The sequence below is a fragment of the Conger conger genome, chromosome 8 (genome assembly GCF_963514075.1).
Source record: "Conger conger chromosome 8, fConCon1.1, whole genome shotgun sequence".
NCBI lineage: Eukaryota > Metazoa > Chordata > Actinopteri > Anguilliformes > Congridae > Conger > Conger conger.
In genome coordinates, this window is record NC_083767.1 from 50,223,252 (window position 1) to 50,244,316 (window position 21,065).

The 21,065-nt window shown below is 43.3% G+C and overlaps 1 protein-coding gene across 4 annotated transcripts in view; it reads right to left on the bottom strand.

Moving 5' to 3' along the window:
- Positions 1-21,065, bottom strand: part of lrrk2 (leucine-rich repeat kinase 2) — a 32,443-nt gene that overhangs the window by 10,852 nt on the left and 526 nt on the right. For 3 of the 4 annotated variants that reach the window (XM_061253141.1, XM_061253140.1, XM_061253143.1), the window contains exons 2-34: positions 20,660-20,745; positions 19,618-19,727; positions 17,061-17,149; positions 16,511-16,645; positions 15,958-16,092; positions 14,999-15,133; positions 14,763-14,882; positions 14,301-14,416; positions 12,812-12,891; positions 11,822-11,928; positions 11,269-11,398; positions 10,922-11,046; positions 10,392-10,519; positions 10,090-10,234; positions 9,835-9,974; positions 8,785-8,913; positions 8,529-8,699; positions 7,707-7,968; positions 7,336-7,506; positions 6,795-6,925; positions 6,646-6,718; positions 6,024-6,250; positions 4,204-4,454; positions 3,874-4,022; positions 3,643-3,736; positions 3,104-3,290; positions 2,514-2,695; positions 2,032-2,240; positions 1,793-1,920; positions 1,249-1,467; positions 952-1,153; positions 450-538; positions 21-208 (exon numbers count right to left, since the gene is read on the bottom strand). In XM_061253141.1, the coding sequence (XP_061109125.1) occupies positions 21-208; positions 450-538; positions 952-1,153; positions 1,249-1,467; positions 1,793-1,920; positions 2,032-2,240; positions 2,514-2,695; positions 3,104-3,290; positions 3,643-3,736; positions 3,874-4,022; positions 4,204-4,454; positions 6,024-6,250; positions 6,646-6,718; positions 6,795-6,925; positions 7,336-7,506; positions 7,707-7,968; positions 8,529-8,699; positions 8,785-8,913; positions 9,835-9,974; positions 10,090-10,234; positions 10,392-10,519; positions 10,922-11,046; positions 11,269-11,398; positions 11,822-11,928; positions 12,812-12,891; positions 14,301-14,416; positions 14,763-14,882; positions 14,999-15,133; positions 15,958-16,092; positions 16,511-16,645; positions 17,061-17,149; positions 19,618-19,727; positions 20,660-20,745 (4,843 nt within the window). The remainder of the gene's footprint in view (positions 1-20; positions 209-449; positions 539-951; positions 1,154-1,248; positions 1,468-1,792; positions 1,921-2,031; positions 2,241-2,513; positions 2,696-3,103; positions 3,291-3,642; positions 3,737-3,873; positions 4,023-4,203; positions 4,455-6,023; positions 6,251-6,645; positions 6,719-6,794; positions 6,926-7,335; positions 7,507-7,706; positions 7,969-8,528; positions 8,700-8,784; positions 8,914-9,834; positions 9,975-10,089; positions 10,235-10,391; positions 10,520-10,921; positions 11,047-11,268; positions 11,399-11,821; positions 11,929-12,811; positions 12,892-14,300; positions 14,417-14,762; positions 14,883-14,998; positions 15,134-15,957; positions 16,093-16,510; positions 16,646-17,060; positions 17,150-19,617; positions 19,728-20,659; positions 20,746-21,065) is intronic. The other variant, XM_061253142.1, reaches the window with a different exon arrangement.

Consider the following 21,065-nt stretch of genomic DNA (forward strand, 5'->3'; position numbering starts at 1 on the left):
CTCCTCCACAATCACATTACCTGCTGGGGATGAGAAGCTGGTCTTTTTGAAATGGCAAGGCGATCAGGAATTTCTCCAGGAGCTTGAAGTACTGAGCGATGTGTGTTTTGGGGAAGCACTTGCTCTCAGTAAGGAACTTCTCCACCACAGAGCGATATATGATTCCTTTGGGTTGGCCTGGAACTCCAGGGCACTTCAGTGTCAATATCTACGAAAAGTGGCAAGTTTTGAGAATGGTTCCATAGACGCTGAACAGGCTGAGATTTATATCAAGCCTCAGACACAGTTAGAGAGTAGAAAAGTAGTATATGAAACCGTTGGTGGAGTGGAAAGTAATGGGATGCCAGATCAAATAGTATTTGCTATTCTGTTCACAAATATTTCCTGGGAAAAAAGTCCCCAGACTGTTCTGTAATTGTATCTTAGGGAAGATTTCCCTGTTTGGTTACCTGGGACAGTATACCGCACAGCCATTGTGGGTTTATGAAGTAGAGGCCCTTAAGCTGGAGGGCAGTGTCATCAAAATGCAAGAGGATGCCTGGACACAGGGAAACACATTGTATGTTCATTATCTGTTTAAACAACTTCATTGCAGGCCATTTATCAGATTAAAAACCCTGCATATTCAAGGAAAGGAAAACTGGACCAAACCTACAACCATCTGAATATAGGCTGTTCCAAAACATATATTGCAGTTCTACATAGGGGCCACATGAGGCATGTTAGTAATATGGGATTCTTTTTTCTATTTTGACCCTTTCAAATTGTATCCCTTAATTGTTTTAATTTGTTCAGTGAGCATCTGTGGCAAAAAAAAGGGATAACACAGTTATGTAGAGATAGGTAGAGAAGGAGTAGTAACATCACAGCCATGTCTGGCCAGTTTCCTGTGGACTCCCACTCATCCCTCATGCCTTGAGTCCCACTGCAGCCCAGTTCTTGGGGTCCTACCAGCCTCGTTGAGGAAGTGGACAGCATGGGGCAGCTCGCTCTCTTTCAGCTGCAGCTGGTTGTCCTGGATGATCTCCAGCAGGTTCTGCTGGTTGAGGACAGGAAACTGCAGGGCCACTCTCGTCCTTTCTATCAGGACCCTCTTCTCCAGCTCCAGGTAACTTTCCGGGATGAGCTGACCCATGACAGGCTGACCCTGGATCTGTGGGAGGACGTCGGTCTGTCAGTACTCATCTTCGACACTGATCCTGAACCTACGGGAGGACACCCTTACAACACTGTTGTCTTTCCATCTACCTTAAAGCTGGCCGCCTCACTGATGATGGACTTGCGCAGTCTGCTCACGGAGTCGGACTCTTCATGGGCGGTCACCATGTAGTGATCTCGGATCACAGGGAAGCTCTGCTGATTTAGTAGCTGCGCACGGATCTTTGTCACACACGCCAGAACTTGGTGCTCCTCACTCACGTCCGCGTGTGTGCCAACCAGAAAAACAGGGGATAGGGGAGCCGCAGCCTTCAAACAGGATAGGACAGCAACAGGAAATGCATCACTAGACAGTGAAAGCAACAGGAAACGCAGCATTGCAGGGTGAACCAAGAAGAAATATAGCAGGGGCAAGGTCAACAGGAAAGTACATCACCAGAACAATCATGCAGTGGAAAATATTGTTTTCTGCCTCTAGTTCACAGCTGTCTATAGCTTGTTAGTCAACATCTTAGTGGCTGCATCTTGCTAGGTCATGTGATATTTTCACAGGTGTCCATTTCGTCCCTCAACCATGAAACAACACCTGTAATAACCTGCTGACACACCTGCCCAGCACTGTCCTGACTCTCACCTTGATGTTAAAGAGCCATGGTTTCATGGCGTCCACCTCGGACTCCCCCTTACTCATGTCGTACACGACCAGGTACAGCGCCCTTTGGGTCATGAAATGGGGGTGCGAGCTGTGGTACTCCTCCCATCCTTGTGAATCAGTAGAAAAACACAGCCTGGTGAACACCACACACACACATCTCCACATGCCACTCGATTCAGAAATCCTTGACTGTGGATCGCACCCTCATCTGGACCCACCTGAGAAATCCCACACATTCAGGACCATGTTCTTCCTGTCCCGGATGGCCCAGTCTCTGACATCGATGGCCACAGAGGGCCGTTCGGCCCGCAACTTCATTTTCATCAGCTGCTGGACCAGCGTGCTCTTCCCACTCGCAAAATTCCCCACGACGATCAGCTTCATCCTGTGGTATGGCACAGCCTTCTTCAGGCGCTGCTGCAGGTACCTGATATGACAGGAAGTGAACAGGCACAGGACATGAGGACAGGAAGTGAATAGGAAACAGAGGGTAAAGAAAAGGTATCTATTGGGTGTTGATACAATGACACCTGGCAAATGTAAGGACGCTGTCATAACAACATCCAATTGATAGGATTTTTCCTCACAGAATCAGCTATTCTGTAACACAGATTACAGAGGTGAGTTTTGACTCTTGCTGCACTCGGAAAAAAAAGAAGCTGAATTCACGATTTGCCCTTTCACAGTACGTCCTCCTTACCTGACGATGTCCTTGGTCTTGTTGCCGATGAGCTTGAGGTTCAGTCCGAGCCGAAGCTCGTCCAGGGGCAGGTCCCACAGTCGCCCTAGCTTCCCCATCTCATCCGGAAAGGAGTGCAAGCCGGCATTCCGGCTGACATCCAGAGAGGTCAGGTCTTCAAGCAGCCCAATCTGTGGGGGAATCTGACACAAAAACCCAAGTATTCAACATGCCCTCACAAAACCTTCTGAGATTTATGGTTCACTCAGTTTCAATGGCATTACATAGTCAATGGAATGGAATATTTGCTTTCTGCATAATCACAACCTAATTCCAAAAGTAAGGGCTGTTTTTTAAGCAAATAAGCAGTGATGCGGGTCTGAATCCCAATTTAGAAAGCAATTTCTGATTGTGACATTTATTAGGCTGGGCATATGCTACAGGGCTTGATACTAGCACAGTTCCCTGCTGTGATTTAACAATGTTATTTGAATGGTAGGTAAGTTGCCCTGGGCATGGTTGTCTATCAAATAAATGACAAACACAGTTGCCCCTGTTTGCCTGGGCCCCTGTTTGCCTGGGATCACAGCCTGATTAGGAATATCTGCTACCTCTGTCAGCTTGTTATTGGCAAGGTGCAGCTTCTCCAGCCTGGACCATTTGCAGACCGGTCCGCTGAGATCCAGAACACTGATCCGGTTGTTGCTGAAGATCAGCTCTCTGAGATTGGCCGACGCCCATGCCGAGGGTCCTGGGAGGACTTTGATGTCATTGTTTCTCAAGTCCACCGATCGTAAACTGAAAAGGGGGACAGAGGCAGAATCTACACCAGTGGAACAATGTACACAAAATTTTTTGTCAGATTAGATTACTTTATTGCCCTCACATGAGGGTGCTCTTTCTAGAGCTCATATAATCGGAATGTCAGTTACCACAGAAGGCATATGTTCCCGAATTAATTGATCAATTAATGTCAATGATTGGCCAGATATGTACCTGACCTGGTGTCCAGTTATAACTACTGGAGAAGAATGAAAACCAACATAGTATTACCGTCTCCTAGGCCAGATTTCCTTATTTGACGATCACTGATTTAATACTTCATCATCTATGGTAAAACATTTTTTTAAATGTAAGTAATCATTCTCACCATGGAAGCTGGATAATTCCATCTGGAATGCAGGTGAAGGTATTGTGAGACAATTTCAATGTTGTTATCTTTGACGGCAAAAGTGACAATTTAGCTGTAAAGAGAAGAAAACAAAGCTTAATTTCCGCCACATCAAAAAGGTCACCTTCTGCCAGCCAGAGAGGCTAACTGGATGTATTTACTGAAAACAACTCAAAGATAAAATAACATAAGCTTTCCATTTGTCCTTACACAGCTTATTCACTGATGCGGTGAATGTCTCTAACTTGACACAGCCGGACAAGAAGTCCTGAGAAATCTTTTCAATGTTGTTTTTACTGACGTCCAGATGCTTCAATTCAGGCAGGCAGAGAGGGGAATAGAGCTCTGTAATTTTATTCCTGAAAGAAAATTTATTCCAGAGTTAATTCCACTTTTAGACCAAACTCGTGTTCATCCAACTCCTATTTCGGTTGTTTGTAGTTACTTGTCAACTCCCTGAAGACCATTTATATAAATACTTATTCTGGTACTGAAACAACAAGATATCATACTGAAACAGGACTACATTTCCCAGCATACCCTTCAAAGGAGAGCTCTTCCAGTTTGCTGAGGACATGGGTCAGCTGGTCTGGGAAAACAGTGACGTGGTTGAAGGCCAGGTTGAGCTGTCTCAGGGAGGGACACCTAGCAGTAGGGTCCAGAGAGAGTAGCGGCCCCACACAGTTCCTGGACACATTGAGCATGCTCAGTGCAGGCAGGTGCAATATTCCCTCTGGCAGGGACTGCAGACGATTACTATGGAGATCCAGACGTGTCAAGCTTCTCAGACTCTGAAAATAAACGAAACATTAATAAATAGCATTATCTATCTATGACTTTACAATCAGGGAAAGTGTATCCCAATGAATATGTTCAGTAGAGAAATTTGAATTTGCTGTATCCCATGAAAACAGATATACAATATGTGTGTGTGCGCGCGTGAGTAGGGCTGGGTATCGACGGTCGGTACTTGTTTGGCACCGACCGAATCACTTCGGTACTACCGAGCACCGAAATATGTCAAAACATTCGGTGCCAACTTTCGGTACTTTACTTTTTTTTTTTATATGTAAAGTATATATCTTGAACCAGTAGAGGGCGAAAGTGAACCGTCGACGGGTCACTTTGACTCACGGGGGTATCGACCCCATTTATGACCCCATTTATTTATTTATAAAGTGACACAAATAAGCACAATACACGTCGGAGCACTCGGTCTGCCCCAGCGTTCAGCGTGAAAACCATGTGTGTCTCTGGCATTTAAAACAAGGAAAAGACACTCCCCTAATGCTCGTTGATCCGGCTTGCTGATTGGTTGCCCTTTGTTGCCATGAGGTTTTAATTTGTCTCTCATCCAACCACCATATCTGTTCTAAAATCGAACGTGGCCGCTGATTGGATCGCTAGGTAGCGACTGACTGAGGGTGGAAAAACAAATGCGTCCATGCGACACTTCAGCTAATGTACACATCACGGGATCGCATCTGAGGTAAACTTAACGGAGTGAAAAAATGTCACAACAACGGTCCAAGGTCTGGCTACATTTCACAAAAACGGAAGACGTGGTAGAATGCAATATTTGCAATAAGAAAGTAGCTGCCAAGACAGGCGACACTTCCAATTTAATTAAGCATTTAATCGTGCACGGCATTAACCTGAGAGAACAGAGCTGCACCGTGTTCGATTGCATGAAGAAAAAAACGGCGACAAGTGGTGGGGCACAGTCTGCTTCCACAACGCCCGTATCCACCCAGCCTGTGCCACCCTCATCCCCGACCCCGACAGTGTCGTCGGCGAGCGTGTTACTTGCCTGAGAAGGCAGACATGCTCATTTTCTTAAAAAAGAATTGCTAAAGCTTCTTCCTGTTTTTACTTCACTGTTTTGGTTTTACAATATCCATTTTATAGTAATTTTATTTTCTATTTAACATTGCATTTTGCACATTGGTTTTATTTAATTTAAAAGTACTTTCTACTTTACTTTTTTATTTTTAAACTGCATAAATACACATACTTTGTTTATTTACAAGTACTTTTGCACTTGCACTTGTGCATGTTTTGCAGTTCTAATTAAATATTTAATAGTTAATTTAGTGGTTTAATAGTTGTTAAAGTGAAAAAGAAACAATAAACATTTCACACTTAAAATGAATAACATTTGGACTCTTTCTATTTGGAAAAACTAATGTAAAAAGACTTGCATAATAGTAAAAACATTTTCAGGCTATTGCATTACGAAATGTGCTTTTATTTACATAGGTATCGAAAAAAGTATCGTTTTGGTACCGGTATCGGTACCGGTATCGAATTTTTTTGAACGATACCCAGCCCTACGCGTGAGTGCTTATAACAAACAGTACCTCACAAAGGCCAGAGGGGATTTCCACCAGGTTGTTTTGGCTCAGCTCGAGCCGGATCAGGTGCTCCAGGTGCTGTTGGAGTAGACCCTCTCCCATCAAGCAGCACAGAGAGTCCAGCTCATTCCCTGAAAGGTCCAACAGCCGAATGCGTTCTCGGTCCCCACCCAGAGAGGTGGGACTTAATATCGAGGGGTTCTCCACCGACCCCAGGAGAAGGGAATTATTACCTGACAAAGGAAGATTTTGTTGACAGATGGAATTTTATTTCATGCTGAATTTATTCCACCCTCAACCAAAGTTGGCGTAATACTGTAATAAATCAGGGTCATTTGGCCTTCGCTGACTACATTGAGAAATAAGACCTCTTATGATCATTATTTAACCTGCACATGAAGTTCTAACATTAAATACATTTTAAGTGGGCTGGAAGAAGCTAGTAGGTCCCAGAAAAGCCACCCCAGGTAAAGTGTTCAGTTGGGTGTGCCAAGCATACAACACCGCATGCAGTGAGCCCTTACAAGACTGTGTAAATGTGTATACCCACATGCTTATATTCCTGGGTTTAATCTATTCATTAATCCTTAGAAAACGCAAAATAATAACTATCTGCAGCTTCACTGACCTCTTTGATTTGGAGAAATCCTCACACATCCCTGCTGACGAAGCTCATTTGGTTCCGAATCAGAGTTTCCTCCCTAAGGAGTCAGAAGATTTGATAAGCTTCTGAACAGAATGATGAGCGTGAGAAGAAATGGGTCAAATGAAGCTCACCTCTGCACTAGCATGTTTGCGGCATTGTTGCTGTTGGTTCACTAACTGTCCAGTCAACTCCTCGCGCATGTCACAATGGGGACTCGTTACGCGAGGGAGTCCATCACTTCCTGTAGAATTTGAAGCACTTCCTGTCAGGTTACAAATCAAATTACATTACATTACATTACATTATTGGCATTTGGCAGACGCTCTTATCCAGAGCGACATACAGTTGATTAAACTAAGCAGGAGACAATCCTCCCCTGGAGCAATGCAGGGTTAAGGGCCTTGTTCAAGGGCCCAACAGCTGTGCGGATTTTATTGTCGCTACACCGGGATTAGAACCACTGACCTTGCGTGTCCCGTCATTTACCTTAACCACTACGCTACAGGCCGCCCCTCAAATCACTTTGTCTAAAGCACCACTCCAAACAAAGGTCAGGTAACCGCTGACATTACAATCAGAATAAAAAAACATAACTATTCAAATCAAAGAAATGACAATAAAATGTCAGTATTGGGAAAAGCTGGAAATTATTTCCTGAACCCTGGCACACACCATCACTCGCCATGTCCTCGTTCCAGACCAAGCTGTCATCCAAAGAGAAGAGGCTGCTGTCGTCACTCTCTTCTGAGATGTACCCAGAGTGTGTGTCAGTCATCCTCTGCTGAGAACAAGCTCTTCTTTTCTGACAGGATTTCACCTGCTTGGCCAGGGAGCCACCTTTACCTGGAGGCCATTGTGTGATAGTGAGTAGATAGTGTTAGCCTTTGTTATATAAATGGCATCGCACTACTGGTATAGGAAGTGATTGTAGCGCTCTCCTTTTATTAATCCTGAAGTATTTTACTGGTGCTGCAAGCTAATTTCCCTCAAATTATTCAAACCAAAATCAAGTCTAAAACAGAATTGAAGTACTTCACACTTACTGTTCACTCTCCGGAGGCTGGGAGACCTGCGCTCGGAGAATAGGGGCATCAGCCAGGAGGCCTCGATGTTCCCCAGGCGAAAGCCCCCCAGGCAGAGGGAGTTGTTGTTCAGGTCCAACCCCAGCTTTCCCAGCAGGAGGCTAACCACGGGACTGTCCCCCTTGTGGACGCTGACGGTCAGTGCACTGCGCAGGTGCTGCTCATGGGTCCCACTGGTCAGCAGGAGGTCCACCAGCTCCAGGGGGCCACCGTTCTCACACACCTGAGACACACAGATAACAGCACACTCTCACACACCTGAGACACACAGATAACAGCACACTCTCACACACCTGAGACACACAGATAACAGCACACTCTCACACACCTGAGACACACAGATAACAGCACACTCTCACACACCTGAGACACACAGATAACAGTACACTCTCACACACCTGAGACACACAGATAACAGCACACTGTCACACACCTGAGACACACAGATAACAGCACACTCTCACACACCTGAGACACACAGGTACTGTAACAGCACACTCTCACACACCTGAGACACACAGGTATTGTAACAGCACACACATAACAGTGCTACCTCCTTTTTCCCAAAAGTGGTTGTGTGACATATTTAAAATTTCACATTAAGAATACTGATCAATTTTCACCGCAAATGAGTTGCCATCAATTGCTACATCCCTGAATAATACACAGCTAGGACACAGGTATTCACAGAAGCAGTCTCACATAGTTCCCAGTCACACATATCCAAACATACAGATAGCACCTGCCATTACAAACCAAAGGGTGAATTCCTTGCCTCCTCACCTGGTAGATAAGAGACTCTGTCTTGGTTTTCCTGTTGATGTCAGCCCCAAGATCAATCAGACATTCTGCCATGATGAAATCGCCGTCCAAGCATGCCTTTTCCAGCATGACATATCTGATGTTACTATCGGCAGCCATCTTGGAGAGGCACAAGCAAATCGCCTTGTGCAGCTGAAACACACCAGGAGACACACATGGGATAATGTGATAAAAGTTCCTACATGATAAGCATTTCAACTCGTTCCCTCAAACCCACCGGGTCAGTCCGCAGTTCATAGAGGCTGTCTCTCAGCTGCAGGAAGAGTTCTCTGTCAAACGCCTGCCTCTCCAGCTCCAAGGCTGCATCTGAACAGGTGTCCATCAGCTTCCACGCCACCTGGAAGCCCTGTGTCGCACACCCAGGATTATACCCAGATTCCCAAAGTGGGCATCACTGACTCTCAAATGACAAGCTGTGGACCATTTCACACTAGGGGTGTTAGAAAAAATCGATTCACCTCAATATCGCGATACTTCGTGCCGTGATTTTAAATCGATCCTCTAAAGTGCAATATCGATATTTTATTAATTAAAAAAATTATAATAATAAATAAATATATATATATATATATATATATATATATATATATATAATTTTATTTTTTTCATAATATTTAATGTGGCCGCTACTGATGGCATTTCGGTTAGCCATTAGACTATGCTTTTTTAAGATCTCGTGAGCGCACAGGCCTCGTCGTGACTGTTTGAAACTCATGCGTCTCGCCATTTTGTTGCTGAAACTATGCTATGGCTGAAGCTCAGCAAATCAAACCGGCTCCCGCAGCATTCAAAGCTGACGTGTGGACTCATTTTGGGTTCCACGAGGAGAAAGAAGGCAGCTGGTGTCCGGTGATCCTGCAAACGTTTATTTAATTAAATGGATGCACTGCAAGTTGTCCTACAGGACATTATTTTATTGCACAAGTTGTCCTAAAGTATTTTATTTTAATGAGATTTTTTTATTTTGTATAGACAGAAGACAGAAATGTTGACAAAAATATTTTAAAAATAAACAGTATGTTTTTCCATCACTGTGTGTTTTATGCTATGGATTTTTCTGAAAGTTGGCCAGATTTTTTCTGATGGAAAATCGCAATATATCGTCTTGCCTACAGTATCGCAATATATCGCAATATATTGTATCGTCACCCCTATATCGGGATACGTATCGTATCGCCAGCTTCATGCCAATACACACCCCTATTTCACACTGACAGAATGAAACCATCATAGAAAAAGCAGTGAAACAGTTTCCATGAGCACAAACCTTCAGCTGCATCTCTCGATCCTCTCTGTACTGCGTCAGAGTGTCCACAATAACAGATGCCAAAACGGGGACAATCATTACGGATAAATTCTTCTTGGCTATGAGGTACTGAAGCAGACTTAGTCCCCCGTAGTGTATATCTGGATGGAAGAAAAGCAATGCTCATTATTCCATGCACCGTAACTTCTTGTTTCACAACTTTCTAGTTTGCATACAGTGTGGAAGTAGATGTGTAAGCATTACAAAGATGATTACCTCTCTCTCCGGGGAACATCTGGAGTGTGTGTAGAACTGTATCTATCGCCCCCTGCTGGCACATCAGGTCCACTGCACCAGAGCAGTCAGCCAGTGCAGTGAGAACTCTCAACCCACAATCCTGGATATCTGGACTATCGATAAACTGAATGGGAAAACAGTGGGGGGGAAACAGCAGGAATATCACTTAAGTGCGTTAAGAAGTAAAAATGAAATGTGCAAAATATGTGTGTGTGTGTGAGGGCGGGGTGGGGGTGGGGGGGTACAAGATGTAGAATTGAACAAAAGGACCATGTTCGTACCCGGTTCAGAGCTTGTAAGAACACAGTGTGAGCACCCTCCACCACACACTGGTTTTTCAACACCTTCAGTGAGATGTCTGCCATGTCGGGGTCTGCCACCGAGACGCCATGTTCCCGCAATCTTCTGTCTACATCCCAGTCAAACCAACCAATCCATCAATATACTTCATTTAACATTATCATTTCATTTTACACAGTATACCTGAGCCTGAACCCCCAAAAAGCATTGCCATTCTATAGTAAAGAGTTTAGTGGTCATGGCAACACCAAAGAGCATGCTCACACACTGAAAAGTAGATGAAAAGCTCAAAGGTTACAAAAACTGTATCCACATCTCACTCAAAATGTGACAGACCAAATGGGGACTGTATTAAGTCAGAATTATCGATAGTGCCCCAAAATTCACTATTAATTCCACCATACAACACTATAGCACAACACAAAGACACACACACATACACACACACACACACACACACACACTTCTGACATACAGAGATGAAGACAAGTCTCTGAGCCCTGACACTTACCAGGGCTGAGGAAGGTCAGGCTGGCCCTTAGGGCCTCCAGCTGGACCTTAGGCAGGAAATTATGGATCTTCATGGCCCTCAGGATCTCATTCATGGCCATGACAACCTCATCCAGACTTGAAGTTCTGAAAAGATAGTCAAGCCACATGCAGTATGCCTTAATGCACAGCAGTGCAACAGAATACTATGGAGCACAATCAGAGCATCTAAACCATAAACCATAGACAGAGCTCTTTACCGTAAAGTATACAGGCATATGGCACAAAACAATAAACCGCACTTGAGAACAGAACGACTAGGCTCTAACGTACAGCATTTGTTCATTTCAATTAAAAAGTGAAAAATACCGTCTCTGGAAGAGTTTGTGAAGCAACCTGCACAAACTTTCTGCGATTAGAGGGGAGGAGCTGTGCTTCTTCATTATTTCCAAAATGTTGATGTGGAGCCCATTGGACAGCAAGAGAGATGGGATTTTACCTGGGAACAGAGTTGGGTGGTTGGACTTGAAGAACTTATTTAATGGCAATGGAAAACTTGATTGTTACCTTAACATTCAACATTCATTGACTTCACCCTGAGTGGAAAGTACTTTTGAATAACACAGACCAGCATGTCATAACCTGCACTGTATGAAAGTTTATTGTGTTCACCGTCAAGCATATACTCATGGTAGGAATAAAAGTTAAAAATAAACGTGTGACGATGAAAACAAGGAAGACAATGGACCATCACCACCGCAGAATACGACACACAGTGATGTGCCTAATTTAGAGCATTAATCTTTAGGTATGAATGTGCACACTGATCCCACAGGCCTTTCAGGAATACCACGCTGTTCCCCAGCCCCGTTATGGCAGGGACTCAGTGACCTTGGGAAGGCGTGCGCGGTATGGGACTCACTGTCGCGGTCGATGAGCGTTCCCAGTGTCTCGGCCGCAGCCTGAAGCAGCCCCAGACAGTCAGAGTGCAGCAGCATGACAGCCATCACCTGCCTGTGAATGGGGGCCCTGCAGCAGACAGAGAGGAGTCACCCAGCCCTCCCATGCTGCTTGTGGGCTCATTCCTCAAACCGGGGCAGCGCCCAGCGTGACCTAACACACTGGAAGCCCACGTGATCACATTCCAATCATGGTCCTTGCGCAACATTTTACAGTTTCTGCACAATAGTCATCCCAGCATGGGCAACTCCCACATAACGACAATAAAACACATTTATAATCTGCACAGTGGCTTTAGTACGGCATTAAGCACTTTATAATGCTTGGCACAGTAGCCAGTAGTTACACCAAAATGCTCAGCACACTGAGGTGATGGAGGGAATTCCTTCAAAGAAGAATTAGACAGGAAATGAAACAAGGGAACATGGCTGAGACATTTGGTCTATCTAAGAAGCAGATCCTCAGCCCCGCCTACAGGTGGAGAGGGCACACACACCCGGGCTGATTAGTTAACACAACCCTTAAAGTATGCCTGTTTCCACTGTACAGGGTCGAGACCGGGAGATCAGTATGGAGCCAGTTTTGGTGGTGAAGTTATGGCATTTTGTTTATCTTTTACTTCAGTTCGTCAGGCGCATCTGGCAGGAAATGAAAAGTGGCTCTCTCTCTCCATACGGTAAACAATGCCGAACATTCCAGAAGTACCACATCTCCCTCCCTCCGAGGGGATTCATGCGGCGTGTGGCAATGGCCTTTCCATGGAATACAAGATCAGTCATACACAGTGAGTCAAAGCCACAGTGGGAAAGCCACGCATATGCCCCGATTTTTTATGATGGTTCAACACCATTTCCCAGCCACCATTATGTGATAAAGAACAATCACCATAGTACACATCACAAGACAATAAACCAATCAAAGTACAGCTGGCAGACTAGGCCACAGAACTGACCTCCCGTCTTGATCCGCAAAGCGCTGGCGAAGCCGAGGTTCCTGAACCAGAAGGCTGTTTAGAGCCAAACATGCAGCCTCCTGGTGCAAAGGGGCCGAGACACACAGTGAGATATCTATTCTAGAAAAACGGTACAGCAGAGAGATATCTATTCTGGGTAGTGAGTTTGAGGGTAGTACAGTGAGATACCTATTTTATAAAAAGGATATAGTAGAGAGGTATCTATTCTGGGCAATTCTATGTATTCTGCGTATGCTCTATGGGCCTCATACGCATGACAATGTAAGTAGGAAAGCCCTGGGGAATTGGAACTGCTTGTCTCAGCTCCTGTAAAGGGAATATTGTTGCCTGTGTCAGGTTTGGTAGTTTCGTGGTCAGCAGGAAACCTGTTTGCATGAACATGGGCTGGGTGCTGTAATATGGGGTGTGTCAATAGAAAAAATGACATTATGTTTATATTTTAAATATATTTTTTTACTGTCAGTGCAGTCAAATGGGGTACATACAGTAAGGGGGTGCTGTATGAGGAAGTGCTACGGAGTATTTACAGTGTATTTACAGGCAGCGCATTGACTATTGAGCAAACCTTGACAATGTGTTCCAGATGTTTGTACCGGTTGGGTACAGTGCAATATAGCCCTCAGAAAGCCAGTGCATTATTTGTGGTGTTATCTGCATAATGGTGAAGGAACTGGGCTTGTAACCAAGGTTCCAGTCAGGACAATGCTGCCATGCCCTTGCGCCAGGGATTTAACCTGAATTGCTGCAGTATATATCAGGCTGTATAAATGGATGTAGAAATGCTAAGTTGTGTACTATATAAACGGATGGAAAGAAAATCCAGGTCTGCAGAGTTGTTGCTCTAGTCAGAGTAAATTGCATGTCAAATTACATGAAACCATTGAAGTGGCTGGATTGTTTACATATTAAATAGTGACAATAAATTAAATTTGAAAAGAAACAAGCACAGGCATATAAATGAAAAAGATATTTTGTTTGGGGGGAATGCATTTATAAAAAATTTAAATGATTCTGTTTTGACATCACAAGTAATGGTTAGTAGAGAAGCTGGTAACAGAGCCTCTGATAATGCGCTTGCTCTCGAGCCATGAATAAATTAGCAGTTGGCTGTGGCACTAACACACTGTATTTAAAGAGAAGGAAGTGGGGTGATCTGGTCGGCAGTAATGAAACCAAACCCCCATCACACCCACAGTTAATTTATTCCAGCCAAACCAGCTTCTTTTTCAACTGTGCAGTATTTGCGCTAATGCCTGGTGTTACAAAATGTCCCAAATTGAAAAGGGGAAAAGGTTTATATTCACTCTATTCTATACTCAACCGAGCCTTGAGTTACCACTAGTGTTCGACAATTGCAGCTTGCATGATAAAATAGGGCCCTTCATTTGGAGTTGCATTGACTGTGAGACATGTTCTGCGAGGTGGGTGTGCTGCAAAGGCATGCCAGGAGAGGGCGCTGTGGACTTGCCTGGACCTGAGGATCAGCGGTGTGACGTTCCATTGCTGTGCAGCAGGCATCCATCCAGGACAACTCCTCCTGTTCCTCCTCTTCCGCAAGACTTTTATTCTGTACTATCGTTTCAGCTGAATGGGTCAAACCAAATATATACATATAAGACCATTACATTTTCATAACAGTGCTCAAAAAATGTCAATAGAAAAGGAAATGTTATGCTTACCTACACAACAGGTTTTATATTAATACTTACATGAGAATTCCTGCAAATATGTGTATCAGGAGTACAGGTGATTGAATAATGTGTACCTGTATGTGTGAGCAACAGAAAATGCTGAATGGGTGAATGTACGTTTGTGCAAGAGAGATTGACAGTGTGCTATACACGTGTGAGTGTGTTTTGGAGCACGAGGGCGTGTGTGTATGTGAGAGAGATAATGTGTGTAAGACAGACATGTGAGTTGGCACACTTACTGAGGGCAGCCAAACACGACAGAGCAGCAATTTGCAGCTGTGCATTTTCTGGGTACATGAGGCATGCTGTCGCAGCCATCCTGTGCACTCCATTCAGAACCAGGATGTTGTAGTATCGTTCTGCAGATGCAAGGGATCATAATTTGGAGCAAATTATTTTTACACAATAATATCAATTTTCTCATGAAATGGAAGCAGCAAATGATTGACCTTTGACCTATGAACTGTCCGCATACCTAAAACGATGAATTTGTGGAACAGGCAGCAGCCGACTTCCTGCAGGGGTTGGTGGTGTGGGAAAGCCTCCATGACCTGGTTTATCACACTGTAGCATCGTTCATTTCCTGACACCAGGATTTCCACATTACAGGCTGCAAAACAGGCACAATTTTTTATATGTAAACATATTTCTTACTTGTGTATGGAGTAATCATTTTGCACAAATTAATAATCACTTCAATCCAGCAATGTGTGCATGAATAAGAAACCATTGGCCAAATGCAAATCCTTGGCACAAAAGCAAAACCAGAATGGTATGTTATAATACCTGTTTGTCATTGCTGTAAGTAATGATATGCAAATACTATACACTGCAGCTTTTGAAAGCATTAGCTGTAGAACCTTTTGAAACTCTACCTTAGTCCTCCCTCCTGATTTCCCCCACCCCCCCTTTCTGATATGCCTATCCCTCTTGTCTAACCCCCAAAAAAAAAAAAAAAAGTTGCACTTATGACTTATGACTATATGTTTAGCACAGGATTTCATGTGTATTTTCCTAGTTATGGATGTGATGCTTTGACTTGTGGAATAACCTATGCACTTTGGATTAAAAGCGTCTGCCAAAGAAAAGAAAAAAAAAACATGTCTTCACTTGCATGTTATTGCGATATAACAGGCTTTTCTACATTTACTTCAGTGCTTTAAGAAGTTGTATCACTCTAGCACATATTTTTCATTCAATTAATTTAAGAAACTTAAAGAATGTAAATTTGTATCATCTGGGCATTTAAAAAAGCAAATTAGCTTGAGTACAGTACCATACACCAAGGTGCAAGACCAGCACCGGACCCAGGATGTTAAGTGGTTTGAACCTCACTTCTATAAATATATCTAAAATACTACATGTGCACAGTTGACCCATGCATCAAGCCCTTTGGTGGGAGCAAGACGGCCTTTGGTGGGAAGCCAGACTCACCTGGGCCTGCTAAGGGCAGGAGAACCTTCAGCGCCTGTAGAACCATATTTTCATTGCCCAGGAATGTTCTAGCCACACTCAGAACCACGCTGTGGTCCCCTCTCTCTACAAACTCCACTCGGTGTACATCTGGGACTGAACACACACACAGGGTCAGTCCGTTTCTCTGACCTCTGTTCATGCACAATTCAGCTATTACAATGTAACTGCTTTATCTGCGTCCATACCAGAATCATCTATACATTAACACCAGGTCAGGCTTGTTGTTAATTGGGGGGGAGTGAGCTGTTGTTTGAAGAACCTATTAATTGATGAATTACAAAGTGATCAACAAAAATCGATTTGGTCAATCGGCTAATCATGAAGAAGGGAAAAAGTTGCACTGAAACAGGCACGGGGTTGGTTAACAATATATAATAACATTAACATGACTATTACTTTATTTAACAATTACGAGTCCTTTATTTACCTTACTTAAACCCAATAAAAATAGCCCCCTCAGATCAAAGAACACTGCCATAGGAATGTGAATCAACTCCCAAGCGTATAGTACCGTAATCTAGAAGCAGCTGCAAAGATCTGCAGCCATAGGCCTGAACCTCCTCATTCGTGCTGAAACTTGTCATTGCGCCCAGAATCAAGTCAAAGATGTCCATATCGTCCTCCAAAAACGTCAACATGATCGCATCTTTCAACAACAATAATACAAAATAAAATCACAAAATCTTTTCTTCAGTATTTCACACATTTTCTTCAGTATTTCAAACAAACAGTAAAAAATGGAATGACAGAAATGACTATGGCAGAAATTTAACATGATAAAGAACATTGAAATGCAGAGATTTGAGCTATCTGTCTATGTACCTTCTAATATAAAATAGGCCATTTTATATGTTTATATAGTTAGACATACGTATATGCACCTAAAAATGTTCAGGAATGGGTCCTTTTTTCTTCACTAAAATTTTTTTTACCGATCCCAGGATGCCAGAAGTAGCCATAGCATCAGTAGTGCGTACATGCTGTACAACAAGGTGTACTGAACTGCAAGCTGCACTGGGAACAAGGAATCTCTATACTGTAGAAAAACAGAGGAGTCCCACCTGATTTTAGGAGAAGTGTCAACGCTCGGAGTCCCACCGTGATGACCTTGCACTGTCCACTGTGCTCTGACAACACATTGTGGATCTGCCTGTTAATTTAGACACACACACACACACACATATTCAGACACACATGCATGTGTTCACGCACACACAGGATCATGAGCAATGGCGTCCTTCCCAAATCACTACATGATGATCACAAAATCTGTCAAAGGGGCACCATTACTCGTGGGTTGCCACAGTCATTTGGGGAACCCTGGCTAACTTGCATCCATAAGACTCCTAACTGTGCTTCAGACAACCAGTCACAGTCATTACATTACATTAATGTCATTTGGCAGATGCTCTTATCCAGAGTGACATACAGTTGATTAGACTAAGCAGGAGACAATCCTCCCCTGGAGCAATGCAGGGTTAAGGGCCTTACTCAAGGGCCCAGTCAGCTAATGACCAGCCTGCACCTGAGATGTCCAAGCCATAGAACTCTGAATGTGCTTGTGGCGGGGGCCTTTAGCAACTCAGCTTCAGTCACAAAGAATATCATATTATAATTATACGTTTCGGATCACTAGGATACTTCAATGCATTGCTAATAACTTTAAAATAAAGACTGAACATGCAATAGCTACACTTGGTATACGATTTTGGATTCTGCAACCCAAATTCTCACCTGAATGCCGAGTAATGAATGACACTTGAATTGCTCCTGCTTAACTCATCATGTCTGACCTGAGTCTGCAAGTCTCTGCCTTCAGTTCCCTCCTGCACACTGAGGCCTGAAAGCCTTGAGTGTGGTTGTTTTGGCTGTGCTAAATGCTAAAAGTGCCATACTGCCTTCAAGTGGGTGGACTGTTTTGGTTTCAGTTATTAACAATATAAGCACATTTAATACAAGACACATGCAGGTCAAATGCTTCAAGTAGAATAAACAAAATACTGTCTCCCAGCTTGTGCCATCAAGCCCCTCCAGCTGGTCCAGAATGCTGCAGCCCACCTGATCACCAGTCAGCCCAGGTTGGCTCATGTCACCCCACTCCTCATTGGCCTCCACTGACTTCCTATTGCCGCACACATCCAATTCAAGGACCTAGTGTTGGCATGTCAGGCTGCTAAGGGAACTGCCCCACCGTAGATACAATCCTTAATCACTCCCTACTCCCCAGCTAGACCACTCCGGTCTGCCAGCTCTGGTCGCCTTATAGTTCCCTCACTACGAGCACCTGGCAGTCAAGCTGCACATTCAGGCCTGTTGTCCGTTCTGGTTCTTCAGTGGTGGAATGACTTGCCTACCACTGTCAGGACAGCAGAATCCCTCCCCCTATTTCGACGCAGACTAAAAACACACCTTTTCAAACTGTACCTTAGTCCTCCCTTCTGATTCCCCCCTAAATCGCTTTGGATTAAAAGTGTCTGCCAAATGACTAAAATGTAAATGTAAATGTAAAAGACAAATTAAAAATAGTTGTAATACATGTAGAATTAAATAAGTGCATAACAGTATAAAAACAGAAAAAAGGTAAAATCACCAAAGACTCTACACCATTTCATACACAATTCAAAGTTCTGTTATGTACACAAGGCACAAGTTGAAGGTCATTTACAATGTTTATTAAAGAAGTCTCAGTACTATGCTTTGAGCAGAAGCCTCAAAAGAAGAGTGTACAGGACTAAATGATTTTTAACATTTGCATTCCCTATTCAAATTTAGATCTCTCTGAAGATTTTTCAGTTTTACTTCCAATTCCTCCTTGTTAACCATGCTCTCTAGTGCACAGAGAGTAACAAAGAGTAGCTACAAATACATTTACGGACCTTCCGAGTTAACACTCTACATGGCGCGAAACTGTGAAAAACGGTGGCCCTGAATTTAGTTTAATCTGCAGGCTATCGTGTGAAATAATCGCGCTTTGCTGCAAAGGTGACGAATTAAAGAATAACCGTACAGTTTCCCAGAGTTATTCGGAAATGGTCACACAATCCACGCTTGAAGACGGGTTTATGTACGGCCACCAATCCAGGAGATCACATAACGCTCCCAGGAAAATACGGTAACGTTAACAAAAAAATATCAAGGAACTTAACTTGGCTAACCTGAGCGATATGACGGACAGCTCTGACTTCGTTAGAGGACGAGCTTTTCGATTTTTAAGAAGTTCTGAATCGGAATTTACAGAGGAAGAATTGCGTGAGCGAGAGACAGACAGCGGAGGACGAGGCAGCCGAAGCTAACCAAGAGGATTAATTGGAAGAAGTATCCACAACCAAGGGGTCCAGGAGGGCAACTAAGAGACGAGAAAGTAAATATCTAGCTAACAAACTGTATTAAAACGTTGGTTGTGGATACTAATTAATCATCTTGGTTAGCTTTGGCTGCCTTTGTCACATCCCTAATACAAATGCATATTCACCAAAAGTGTTTTAAACTAGATACATACATGAGGACACAAACCTATATTCACATACACACTGGCACCAACCCACAATCTACTCAAGCAAAAATCCACTTATGCACACACATTCAAATGTGCATATGCACCTACGGCTGTATACTTACTTGTGTATTCCCAGTACCTCCCAGTCCTTGCCAGCACTCAGTGGCCTTGCCAGCTTCTCCAGGGTTCCAGGGCATATTTCCAACAGTCGACAGAGGAGTGACCACCCCACCTGTGGAACAGAGGTAGGGAGGTTAACACAATGTGCCAGTACTAATCTGCACTGGACAACCTAACATAAAAAACACAACAGCACTGGTATCACAGGATAGCCAGTCCCTGCAGGATTTCGCCTTTTTGTTTTTTTGTGATTGTTGCAGCCTAAAATGCTTGATTTTGTGGCAGCTTTTCCTAAAAGATTTGTTTTGCTCAATCTTTTGCAGAAATCTTGGTAGGTAGATGGTATGGAACTCCAAAAGTGCCAAAACACCTTACAAAGTGTCTTACAAAATACGCCAAATCGTGGTCGTTTTTGACCTGTTGACACGGCAGAAACTGCCCAGTGTAACCACAATAACAGCTGCACAGCTGTTGGGCCCTTGAGCAAGGCTCTTAGGGGGGACTGTCCCCCATTTAGTCTAATCTACTGTAAATCCCTTTGGATAAAAGTGTCAGCAAAATAACATATATATGTTATATATAATAATATTTATCAGACCAGAACTATCATTTCTTGGTTTATTAAAAACACTACAGCTAAAATTAAGAAAAAAAAAGTTTTTTATTTGCCATTTATAAATATGTCCATCTATATCCTAGTTATGACTTTTCAATGATATACTGGAAGTTAGCCAATATGAAGCTCGATACTTGTTCAGACTGCTTGTCCACTTCCAAATTAACGTGAACGCACCATGTTCCGAACCATGTTCTACCAAGTTTTTAGATAAACTGAAAGAATTTTACCTTTACACACACACAAAAACCAAAGCTGATCTGGAAATATTGTTTTATTTATTAGTCATGAAAGTTGCACTGTTGAATATAGTGAGCTAACTTGGTGTTCGAAACACGGTGATTCATCAGGAGGGACTGGGTAGCATGTGAGCACTGTAGCCTACTTCGTTTTCAGGCAGCAGCACAGCTGCAATCAGAGACACTGACCTGCTGCACATCATGACTTTTGATGTAAGATGATAGCACCACCATCAGAGGGGAGTGGACTTCCTTGTCTTCAAACAGATCTATTGCTGTAGGCATAGGTAGAGGGTAAAAAGTTATTTCTAAAATAATTTCTGTATTCGTTTTTAGGTAGATATAATTAAAGAGACTAGGCTACTGCAAAATAAAGTAATAAAGTAAAATAAAGTACTCTCCATTTTAACTGCAACTTTCTTTCATGTTCAGAGGTGTAATAAATGTTTGGTGGCGAGTTCTCTTTTAATATCCACACATTCATACAGAATGTAGGCAACACTTCTTGTATCCCCAAGAAAAAAACCCCCCAAAAAACCATTTTAAAGATCCCTACAAATTACTAATATGCCAAATAATGTGTATCTGGATCAAT